This window comes from Gymnodraco acuticeps, unplaced genomic scaffold (genome assembly GCF_902827175.1).
Source record: "Gymnodraco acuticeps unplaced genomic scaffold, fGymAcu1.1, whole genome shotgun sequence".
NCBI lineage: Eukaryota > Metazoa > Chordata > Actinopteri > Perciformes > Bathydraconidae > Gymnodraco > Gymnodraco acuticeps.
The window spans coordinates 68,435-81,195 of record NW_022991133.1 but is presented as its reverse complement, the minus strand read 5'-3'; the positions used below and the strand labels follow the sequence as shown (position 1 = coordinate 81,195).

The 12,761-nt window shown below is 38.7% G+C and overlaps 1 protein-coding gene across 1 annotated transcript; it reads left to right on the top strand.

Annotated features, from left to right (window-relative positions):
* serpinc1 (serpin peptidase inhibitor, clade C (antithrombin), member 1) lies at window positions 1-9,627 on the top strand (the record flags this gene model as incomplete). The annotated part of the gene is given in 4 exon segments (XM_034237205.1): window positions 1-62; window positions 480-763; window positions 6,874-6,938; window positions 8,535-9,627. Coding segments are annotated over 4 exon segments (588 nt in total), but the record flags the coding sequence as incomplete, so codon positions are not given.
* Window positions 9,628-12,761: the final 3,134 nt, after the last annotated feature.

Here is a 12,761-nt window from a genome sequence, read left to right as displayed (position 1 = left end):
TTCCACGTCAGCGAGAATCGCAGCTGTCCCGTGAGCCAGATGTACCAGGAGACCCGCTTCAGGTACTGTTAGAATAATCTCACTGTTCCCCGGCTTGAGCTTCAATCTCAGGATCCATGTATCTGTGATCCTCTCCAGAATGGAAGGAGTCATCACATACAGAGCATCAACTAGTTCCTGAACAGTGTCCTTCACATGCTGATATCAAGAGAGGGAGTTACACAGTCACAAGATGGAGGAATAGAAAGCAGTATTCAATGTTTACTTCAGATTAGCTCCACGTCAGAAATGAGCATGCTTGATGTCTCTCTCCATAGAGGCTGAATCATCATGTTAATCACATAGCTATCATCTGCCTCAAACAGTCCTGATGCTCTTCTAGGTAATCACACATCCTGTCATGTTCACAGCTACAGTTGATACCTTTGTTATCAAGCTACTCTCAGGTTGGAAGAGGACACTCACTATTTTCCCAACAGGTACAAGTATTTCCCCGAGGACCAGGTGCAGCTGCTGGAGATGCCGTACCGAGGAGACGACATCACCATGGTGATCCTCCTGCCCAGCAAAGAGACCACGCTGAGCCGAGTGGAGGAGGGTCTGGACCTGAAGAAGCTCACCCACTGGATGGATGGGATGGAGGAGAAGACGGTGGCCGTGCACATCCCTCGCTTCCGGCTGGAGGACAGCTTCAGTCTGAAGGACAAGCTGCAGGCGATGGGTCTCACTGACCTGTTCAGCTCTGAAAAGGCCAGCCTGCCAGGTGAGGAGAGAGATGGCAGAAGTACACACATCCTTTACTCAAGTAGAAGTACACACATCCTTTCCTCAAGTAGAAGTACACACATCCTTTACTCAAGTAGACGTACACACATCCTTTACCCAAGTAGAAGTACACACATCCTTTACTCAAGTAGAAGTACACACATCCTTTACTCAAGTAGAAGTACACACATCCTTTACTCAAGTAGAAGTACACACATCCTTTACTCAAGTAGAAGTACACCCATCCTTTACTCGAGTAGAAGTACACACATCCTTTACTCAGGTAGAAGTACACACATCCTTTACTCAAGTAGAAGTACACACATCCTTTACCCAAGTAGAAGTACAGATACTCGTGTTTAAAAATGAAAGTAGAAGTACTAACTAAACTTCTTTACTCGAGTCAAAGTAAAGAGGCTTTGAAGTGTACTTCAGTAAAAAGTACCCATAACTAGCAGCTGCTTTAAAGAGTACCTGACCTCCCTTTATATTAATAGAACAATAATGTCATTGTTAGCTAATGAATGTTTCCATGCTGAACAACGGCAACATGACAACGTTTCCATTGGTCCCTCTTCTTTAGAGAAGACCAGGAAATGATGGATACACGGATCGTGTTCAAATCAATAGGCACGCAATGACTCTAAAGAATAATGATCACGCATCAAACACACATTCAGACTAAAGGAACCAGCTGTTTGGAAAATGAGAGAAGTAGAAAGTACAAGTATTTGAGTTCAACATGTGAGAAGTAGAAAGTACAGGTATTTGTGTTCAACATGTGAGAAGTAGAAAGTACAGGTATTTGAGTTCAACATGTGAGAAGTAGAAAGTACAGGTATTTGTGTTCAACATGTGAGAAGTAGAAAGTACAGGTATTTGAGTTCAACATGTGAGAAGTAGAAAGTACAGGTATTTGAGTTCAACATGTAAGAAGTAGAAAGTACAGGTATTTGAGTTCAACATGTAAGAAGTAGAAAGTACAGGTATTTGAGTTCAACATGTAAGAAGTAGAAAGTACAGGTATTTGAGTTCAACATGTGAGAAGTAGAAAGTACAGGTATTTGTGTTCAACATGTGAGAAGTAGAAAGTACAGGTATTTGAGTTCAACATGTAAGAAGTAGAAAGTACAGGTATTTGAGTTCAACATGTAAGAAGTAGAAAGTACATGTATTTGAGTTCAACATGTAAGAAGTAGAAAGTACAGGTATTTGGGTTCAACATGTAAGAAGTAGAAAGTACAGGTATTTGGGTTCAACATGTAAGAAGTAGAAAGTACATGTATTTGAGTTCAACATGTAAGAAGTAGAAAGTACAGGTATTTGGGTTCAACATGTAAGAAGTAGAAAGTACAGGTATTTGAGTTCAACATGTGAGAAGTAGAAAGTACAGGTATTTGAGTTCAACATGTAAGAAGTAGAAAGTACAGGTATTTGAGTTCAACATGTGAGAAGTAGAAAGTACAGGTATTTGAGTTCAACATGTAAGAAGTAGAAAGTACAGGTATTTGAGTTCAACATGTGAGAAGTAGAAAGTACAGGTATTTGAGTTCAACATGTAGAAGTAGAAAGTACAGGTATTTTTATTTGTGTCAAGCAGTGTAAGAAGTAGAAAGTACAGGTATTGAGTTCAACATGTAACGAAGTTAGAAAAGTTACAGGTATTTGGAGTTCAACATGTAAGAAGTAGAAAGTAACCAGGTATTTGAGTTCAACATGTAAGAAGTTAGAAAGTACCGGTATTTGAGTTCACCATGTAAGAAGTAGAACGTACCAGGTATTTGCGGTTCAACCTGTGAGAAGTAGATAAGTACAGGTATTTGAGTTAACATGTAAGAAGTAGAACGTACAGGTATGTTGAGTTCAACATGTAAGACGTAGAAAGTACAGGTATTTGAGTTCAACATGTAAGAAGTAGAAAGTACCACGGTATTTGAGTTCAACATGTTAAGAAGTAGAAAGTACAGGTATTGAGTTCAACATGTAAGCGGAGTAGAACGTTGACAGGTATTTGAGTTCTAACATGTGAGAAGTAGAAGTACCAGGTATTTGTGTTCAACATTGAGAAGTAGAAAGTACAGGTATTTGAGTTCAACATGTAAGAAGGTAGAAAGTACAGGTATTTGAGTTCAACATGTAAGAAGTAGAAAGTACAGGTATTTGAGTCAACATGTAAGAAGTAGAAGTACAGGTATTTGGGTTCAACATGTAAGAAGTAGAAAGTACAGGTATTTGGGTTCAAACATGTAAGAAGTAGAAAGTACATGTATTTGAGTTCAACATTGTAAGAAGTAGAAAGTACAGGTATTTGGGTTCAACATGTAAGAAGTAGGAAAGTTACATGTATTTGAGTTCAACATGTAAGAAGTAGAAAGTACAGGTATTTGGGTTCAACATGTAAGAAGTAGAAAGTACAGGTATTTGTGTTCAAAATGTAAGAAGTAGAAAGTACAGGTATTTGTGTTCAACATGTAAGAAGTAGAAAGTACAGGTATTTGAGTTCAACATGTAAGAAGTAGAAAGTACAGGTATTTGAGTTCAACATGTAAGAAGTAGAAAGTACATGTATTTGAGTTCAACATGTAAGAAGTAGAAAGTACAGGTATTTGGGTTCAACATGTAAGAAGTAGAAAGTACAGGTATTTGGGTTCAACATGTAAGAAGTAGAAAGTACATGTATTTGAGTTCAACATGTAAGAAGTAGAAAGTACAGGTATTTGGGTTCAACATGTAAGAAGTAGAAAGTACATGTATTTGAGTTCAACATGTAAGAAGTAGAAAGTACAGGTATTTGGGTTCAACATGTAAGAAGTAGAAAGTACAGGTATTTGTGTTCAAAATGTAAGAAGTAGAAAGTACAGGTATTTGTGTTCAACATGTGAGAAGTAGAAAGTACAGGTATTTGAGTTCAACATGTAAGAAGTAGAAAGTACAGGTATTTGAGTTCAACAAGTAAGAAGTAGAAAGTACAAGTATTTGAGTTCAACATGTGAGAAGTAGAAAGTACAGGTATTTGAGTTCAACAAGTAAGAAGTAGAAAGTACAGGTATTTGAGTTCAACATGTGAGAAGTAGAAAGTACAGGTATTTGAGTTCAACATGTAAGAAGTAGAAAGTACAGGTATTTGTGTTCAACATGTAAGAAGTAGAAAGTACAGGTATTTGAGTTCACATGTGAGAAGTAGAAAGTACAGGTATTTGGGTTTCAACAAGTAAGAAGTAGAAAGTACAGGTATTTGAGTTCAACATGTAAGAAGTAGAAAGACAGGTATTTGAGTTCAACATGTAAGAAGTAGAAAGTACAGGTATTTGGTCAAATGTAGAAGTAGAAAGTACAGGTATTTGATGTCACACATGTAAGGAAGTAGAAAGTACAGGTTTTGAGTTCAACATGTAAGAAGTAGAAAGTACAGGTATTTGTGTTCAACATGTAAGAAGTAGAAAGTACAGGTATTTGAGGTTCAACATGTAAGAAGTAGAAGTACAGTATTTGGTTCAACATGTAAGAGTAGAAGTACAGGTATTTGGTTCAACATGTAAGAAGTAGAAAGAAAGTACAGGTATTTGTGTTCAACATGTAAGAAGTAGAAAGTACAGGTATTTGGGTTCAACATGGAAGGAAGTAGGAAAGTACAGGTATTTGTGTTCAACATGTAAGAAAGTAGAAATACAGGTATTTGATGTACAGTGTAAGAAGTAGAAAGTACAGGTATTTGAGGTTCAACATGTAAGAAGTAGAAAGTTACAGGTATTTGTAGTTCAACATGTAAGAAGTAGAAAGTACAGGTATTTGGGTTCAACATGTAGAAGTAGAAAAGTACATGTATTTGAGTTCAACATGTAAGAAGTAGAAAGTACAGGTATTTGGGTCAACATGTAGACAGTAGAAAGTACAGGTATTTGTGTTCAACATGTAAGAAGTAGAAAGTACAGGTATTTGTGTTCAAACATGTAGAAGTAGAAAGTACAGGTATTTGAGTTCACACATGTAAGAAGTAGAAAGTACAGGTATTTGGTTCAACATGTTAAGAAGTAGAAAGTACAGGTATTTGAGTTCAACATGTAAGAAGTAGAAAGTACAGGTATTTGAGTTCGAACATGTAAGAAGTAATAAGTACAGGTAATTTGAGTTCAAAGTAAGAAGTAGAAAGTACAGGTAATTTGTGTTTCAACGATAAGAAGTAGAAAGTACAGGTATTTGAGTTCAACATGTAAGAAGTAGAAAGTACAGGTATTTGGGTTCAACAGGTATAAGAAGTAGAAAGTACAGGTATTTGAGTTCAACATGTAAGAAGTAGAAAGTACAGGTATTTGAGTTCAACATGTAAGAAGTAGAAAGTACAGGTATTGTGTTCAAACATGTAGAAAGTGTAATGAAGTAGAAAGTACAGGTATTTGTGTTTCAACATGTAAGAAGTAGAAAGTACAGGTATTTGGGTTCAACATGTGAGAAGTAGAAAGTACAGGTATTTGGGTTCAACATGTAAGAAGTAGAAAGTACAGGTATTTGAGTTCAACATGTAAGAAGTAGAAAGTACAGGATATTTGATGTTCAACATGTAAGAAGTAGAAAGTACAGGTATTTGTGTTCAACATGTAAGAAGTAGAAAGTACAGGTATTTGTGTTCAACATGTAAGAAGTAGAAAGTACAGGTATTTGTGTCAACATGTAAGAAGTAGAAAGTACAGGTCTTGTGTTCAACATGTAGAAGTAGAAAGTACAGGTATTTGAGTTCAACATGTAAGAAGTAGAAGTACAGGTATTTGAGTTCAACATGTAAGAAGTAGAAAGTACAGGTATTTGGGTTCAACATGTAAGAAGTAGAAAGTACAGGTATTTGAGTTCAACATTTAAGAAGTAGAAAGTACAGGTATTTGGTTCAACATGTTAAGAAGTAGAAAGTACAGTACTTGTGTTCAACATGTAAGAAGTAGAAAGTACAGGTATTTGAGTTCAACATGTAAGAAGTAGAAAGTACAGGTATTTGGGTACAATGTGAGAAGTAGAAAGTACAGGTATTTGTGTTCAACATGTAAGAAGTAGAAAGTACAGGTATTTGAGGTCAAGATGTAAGAAGTAGAAAGTACAGGTATTTGAGGTCAAGATGTAAGAAGTAGAAAGTACAGGTATTTGTGTTCAACATGTGAGAAGTAGAAAGTACAGGTATTTGAGTTCAACATGTAAGAAGTAGAAAGTACAGGTATTTGTGTTCAACATGTAAGAAGTAGAAAGTACAGGTATTTGTGTTCAACATGTGAGAAGTAGAAAGTACAGGTATTTGTGTTCAACATGTAAGAAGTAGAAAGTACAGGTATTTGAGGTCAAGATGTAAGAAGTAGAAAGTACAGGTATTTGAGTTCAACATGTAAGAAGTAGAAAGTACAGGTATTTGAGTTCAACATGTAAGAAGTAGAAAGTACAGGTATTAGTGTTCAAAATGTGAGAAGTAGAAAGTAAAAAGTCGTCAGAAAAATAAGTAGTGGAGTAAAGTACTGATACCAGAAACATGTACTGAAGTACAGTAACGAAGCATTTGTACTCCACTACTTCCCAGCTCTGGTGAGGAGAGACTTCAGGTTATTCATTACATTACATTGCATTTAGCTGACGCTTTTATCCAAAGCGACTTACAATAAGTGCGTTCGACCAACAAAATACAACCTTGAAGAAAACAAAATCATAAAGTACATCAGGTTTCATAGAGCAAAAACATTTCAAGTGCTACTCAACTGGCTTTAGATAACCGTAAAGGAACACAAAAAGTGTCCTGAAGATGTCCGTCAGTCGGGTTAAAAACACAGCCTGCTGCACAGGGGGGACGGATGTGGTGACAGAAAATTATCTTGGGAACTAATAATGTGTGTGGGGCATTCAGGATCCACATTATTATAGGACGTTTGGGATCTAAAATGATTCTGGATTTAAATAAATGTGGGCGTTCAGGATTTATACAGTTTTTACAGTTCTTCTGACTAGAGATTTCCTATTATAAACAAAGGACATTGAAAGCAACAAACCACAGAGTTAAAATCCTTCTATGTTTAAACTGATTCTAAGACGTGCGTTTGAGTGACACTGTCTGAAGTTTAAAGTGCGTCTGTGTTTCAGGGATGTTGGAGGACGGAGGTGAAGGTCTGCACATCTCAGACGCCTTCCACAAAGCCTTCCTGGAGGTCAGTAAAGAGGCGGGGTTACCTGTGAGGTTACCTGTGAGGTTACCTGTTACCTGTGAGGTTACCTGTTACCTGTGAGGTTACCTGTGAGGATACTTGTTACCTGTGAGGTTACCTGTGAGGTTACCTGTTACCTGTGAGGTTACCGGTTACCTGTGAGGATACTTGTTACCTGTGAGGTTACCTGTGAGGTTACCTGTTAGCTGTGAGGTTACTTGTTACCTGTGAGGTTACCTGTGAGGTTACCTGTTAGCTGTGAGGTTACTTGTTACCTGTGAGGTTACCTGTTACCTGTGAGGTTACCTGTGAGGATACTTGTTACCTGTGAGGTTACATGTTAGCTGTGAGGTTACTTGTTACCTGTGAGGTTACCTGTTAGCTGTGAGGTTACCTGTGAGGTTACCTGTTACCTGTGAGGTTACCTGTTACCTGTGAGGTTACCTGTTACCTGTGAGGTTACCTGTTACCTGTGAGGTTACCTGTGAGGTTACTTGTTACCTGTGAGGATACTTGTTACCTGTGAGGTTACCTGTTACCTGTGAGGTTACTTGTTACCTGTGAGGTTACTTGTTACCTGTGAGGTTACCTGTTACCTGTGAGGTTACCTGTTACCTGTGAGGATACTTGTTACCTGTGAGGTTACCTGTTACCTGTGAGGTTACTTGTTACCTGTGAGGTTACCTGTTACCTGTGAGGTTACCTGTGATGTTACCTGTTACCTGTGAGGTTACCTGTTACCTGTGAGGTTACCTGTGATGTTACCTGTTACCTGTGAGGTTACCTGTGAGGTGACGTTACCTGTGAGGTTACCTGTTACCTGTGAGGTTACCTGTGATGTTACCTGTTACCTGTGAGGTTACCTGTGAGGTGAGGTTACCTGTGAGGTTACCTGTACTCACCTGTTGAGTTACGGGACGGTCCTCTGCATGTTTGCTGCACAGCTGTTTTAAGAGGAATAAAACTGGAAGGAGGTTTAAATTATGTTTTTAAATAAATAAATACATATTGGTATTAAATAATAATTTCTAAATAATATATTTGTTTATGGGGTTTATATTTCATTTTAAAATGTATTATTCTTAGGGTGGTGTTTTTAAAGACGTTCATTTAGTGCAATTTATTTCATGCATGTAATTGGAATATTTTACATTTTCACTGACATGACACAACAACTATTTTTAAAAAGCCTTTAACAATCCTCAGATTTAAATGTACTTATTCGGAAAAATGCTGAAAAAAATTAAAACTTTTCCCCATTTTTTATTTTTTGATAGTTGAATGTTATTTTTATCCTAACCCAGTTTAAACTCCCACTTTCTTGTTCTCTGTCCTTTAAGATGGACTTGAATTCTCCCATAGTGGTACAATGTTTCAGATCCTTCTGCAGGGGCGGACTGGGACCAAAAATCGTCCCGGGCCACTTCGGTACCGCTAGTAAATTGTCAACGGGGGGGGGGGTGCTAGTGACTTATCCGACCGGCCCACATTGTCCGACCGGCCCACTTCAGTACCGACGATGGCCAGTCCGCCACTGTCCTTCTGTATATTAGTCCGAGCAGAGGGGGCAGTGAGAGTGAATCTGTTGTGTCCCTGCAGGTGAACGAGGAGGGCAGCGAGGCGGCAGCGGCTACAGGTGTGGTGGCGGTCGGTCGATCCATCAACTTCGACAGAGAGGTGTTCCATGTGAACAGACCCTTCCTGCTGCTGATCAGAGAGAAGAGCATCAACGCTCTGCTGTTCACCGCCAGGGTGGCAGACCCCTGCACCCAGTAACTCAAACCAGGGTCAAATGATCATATAGTCATTTAAAGCATATAGTCTTATACTCTGATTGCCTTTTACTCTGTTAAACTGTATTTTTAGTCTTGGATGTGTTTAACAGAGACATATGTTAAAGATCACCTATTATGCAAAATCCACCTTTACATGTCTTTGCTACATCAGCATGTTTTTCAGGAACAAAGATTCTCTCTCTTTTTGATCCATTTCTATAAAAACCTGTCTGAAAATGAGCTGATCAGATTTTGGCCACTTTATGTCATCATCACGATGTTTTGTCTTGTGTAACCATTAGCCAATCAGCAACCAAGGTAGCCCCCCCCCCCCCCCCCCCCTTATCACCTGAATCTCCTCTAGAGCTCCATTGAGTTCTTTGTAACCAAATGTCTCTCAGAGGGGCGTGGGGAGGGGCTCCTTATTTTCATCTAAAGTAACAGGCAGAGAATCAGCACTTTGGAAACAGGGCTGAAACAGAGGGGATTATGGGTAATGCTGCAATGATCTGTTTGGTGTTTCAGCCAATCAGAGGCAGGCTCTGGATATATCTGAGACCTGTGATATATTGATGAAGAAGAGGATGATAGGAGACCTTTAATAGAGACATATGTTAAGGATATCAGGAGGTGTAAAAGGGGGATTTGCAAACTGGGGGTTTTATGGTTTATGGTGCATTTGAGATACATTTCACTTGTATATTTACTTTCTTTATTACTTTATTAAATATAACAAAAGACAAACTTTGTCCATGAATCATGTATCAGTTTCTCTCTTCTTCTGTGTTTTAAATGTTAAATAAATTCACATTCTGCAGTTTAGATCAGCAGCGAGAATTCTGAGGTCCCTGTTATCCAATAAACTAATACATGGAGTATTAATCAGTGTAAATACATTAAATGACTGCAACAGAACACATAGTTGTCTGCATCCATTATTTAACTCATCCTTTAAGCTGGATACATTTCTGTGTACTGATCCGTAACTTTAAGCTAACTGTTTTAACACTAAAACTGTACTTTTAGCTGTAAATTCAGTACTTTTAGCTAAGTCCTCCCTCCCCTCCAAAGCCTGATAAGGATGTGTGTGTACAAAACGCTGCAAACTGATATCTGCTGGGTCCAGGCTCAAGGGCGTATGGCACTCTCAACTCTTTCCAGGACATGTCGGGGCCCTGCCTGCCAGTAGCTTTGCCGATATCTGTGTTGATAGGTAATAGATTAAGAGCGGTGAATCAGCTTAGACACAGGAAGCGCTCAAACGTTTGTGTGAGTGTATCTAATTTAGCAGTGATTCCATGTCAGCCACAGCTTGTTACAAAAAACATGACTGATAGTGTGTTTAACAAACTTAAACTAGCTTTATTAAATGTCAGGTCTTTGGCAGGAAAAACATTTTTAATCAATGATTTAATCACTGAGCACAATCTCGATTTTATGTTTTTAACAGAAACTTGGATTGAACAGAATAACAGTGCAGCTGTTCTTATCGAATCAACCCCTCCCAACTTTAGTTTTATGAGTCAGGAAAGAATGCATAAGAAAGGGGGTGGAGTTGCTATTCTGTTCAATGATTCCCTTCAATGCAGGAAGACATCTTATGGGAACTTTGCTTCTTTTGAATATGTGGCCCTTCGGCTGAAATGCTCCTCTCGAGCTCTGTTCCTAAATATCTATAGACCACCCAAATACTGTGCAAGCTTTTTGATGACTTTACTGAACTGCTGTCTATAGTGTGTATTGACTTTGACCGTCTAGTCATTGTTGGTGATTTTAACATCCATGTTGACAACCCCCAGGACAGAGGGGCTAAAGAACTGTTTTGTGTTCTTGATAGCTATGGACTGACTCAGCATGTGACGGAGCCCACGCACAATAAGGGGCACACTCTGGACTTAATTATCTCAAAGGGTCTGAATATCTCTAAGGTTGTGGTGACTGATGTTGCACTCTCTGACCATTCCTGTGTTTTCTTTGAGAGCTCTATTTCTGTTCACAAATATGTTCAAAAAGAGGTAACCACAAAGCGATATTTAACTGAAAACACTAGGGAAATGTTTACTCAGGATGTTTCTTCCACACTTGCCCCTGCTAACATCTCAGTAAATGAGCTAGTAGATCATTTTAATTCAAAAATTAAAAATGTTATAGATGCCATTGCTCCAACTAAGGTAAAGGAAGTGTCTGGCAAGAAAATATCTCCATGGAGAAAGGCCATGACCGTGAAAACAGAAAAAAGAGAATGTCGAAAAGCTGAACGCAGGTGGCGAAAAACAAATCTCCAGGTTCACTTTGAAATCTATAAAGAGAGACTTGGCCTTTATAATTTGGAATTGAAAAACGCACGACAATCGTTCTTCTCTGACATCATTACCAAAAACAAAAACAACGCACGTGCCTTGTTTGCTACCGTCGACAGACTAACTAACCCCCCAGTGTCAGTAGCCTCTGAATTTCTATCCACCAGGGCGTGCAATGATTTTGCCTTCTTCACTGACAACATTCAGAAAATCAGACAAGCAGTCAGTGCCTCTGCATCAGGAACAGCAAATGTGTTGTCCCTATCTCCACTTAACATCAATTCAGACATCATGACACAATTCCATCAGATTAATGATAAAAACCTAGAGGACATTATTCAACTTCTGAAATCCTCCTCCTGCTGCCTTGATATTATTCCAACAGGATCAAAGATGTTTTGCCTTGCATGGCCTCAGATCTACTTCATATAGTAAACAAATCTCTTCACTCAGGTGTTTTTCCACAGGCCCTGAAAACTGCAGTCATTAAACCGCTCTTAAAAAAGAATAATCGAGATGCTTCAGTAATGAACAATTACAGGCCCATATCAAACCTGCCATTTCTAGGTCAAATCATTGAAAAAGTTGTTTTTCAACAGTTGAGTAATTTCTTGCATTTAAATAACTGTTTGGATGTGTTCCAGTCAGGCTTTCGTCCAAACCACAGCACTGAGACTGCTCTTGTAAAGGTCTTTAATGACATCCACTTAAACACAGACAGTGGCAGAACTTCAGTGTTAGTATTATTAGATCTCAGTGCTGCGTTTGACACTGTTGACCACAGCATATTACTAGACCGACTGGAACACTGGGTGGGACTTTCGGAAACAGTTCTGAATTGGTTTGAATCCTACTTAAAGGACAGAAACAACTTTGTTTCTATAGGTAAATAATACACATCTGAGTTGACAAATATGACATGTGGGGTTCCTCAAGGCTCCATCTTGGGGCCTCTTCTCTTTAACGTCTACATGCTACCACTGGCTCAGATAATGAAGAACAACAAAATAAGTTACCATAGCTATGCAGATGACACACAATTTCACCAGGAGACTATGCTCCAATTAAAACACTGAGTAAGTGCATTGAACAAATCAATGACTGGATGTGTCAGAACTTTCTCCAATTAAACAAAGATAAAACTGAGGTAATGGTTTTTGGAGCCAAGTCAGAACGTATAAAAGTTAGCGCTGAGCTTCAGTCTGCAATGTTCAAAACAACAGATAAAGCCAGAACTCTAGGTGTAGTCATGGACTCTGACCTGAGTTTCAACAGTCACATTAAAACTGTTACTAAATCAGCCTACTATCACCTAAAGAATATATCTAGGATTAAAAGACTAATGTCACAGCAGGATCTGGAAAAACTTGTCCATGCTTTTATCTTCAGTAGACTGGACTACTGCAATGGTGTCTTGTCTTCACAGGTCTCACTAAAACATCTATTAGGAAGCTGCAGCTGATTCAGAACGCCGCTGCTCGAGTCCTCACTGACACTAAGAAAGTGGATCACTCCTGTTCTGAAGTCTTTACACTGGCTTCCTGTGTGTCAAAGAATAGATTTCTAAATACTGCTGCTGGTTTATAAAGCACTGAATGGTTTAGGCCCAAAATACATTTCTGACCTCCTGCTAAATGATGAACCATCCAGATCTCTCAGGTCTTCAGGGACTGGTCAGCTTTCTGTCCCCAGAGTCAGAACTAAACATGGAGAAGCAGCGTTCAGTTATTATGCTCCAAACATCTGGAACA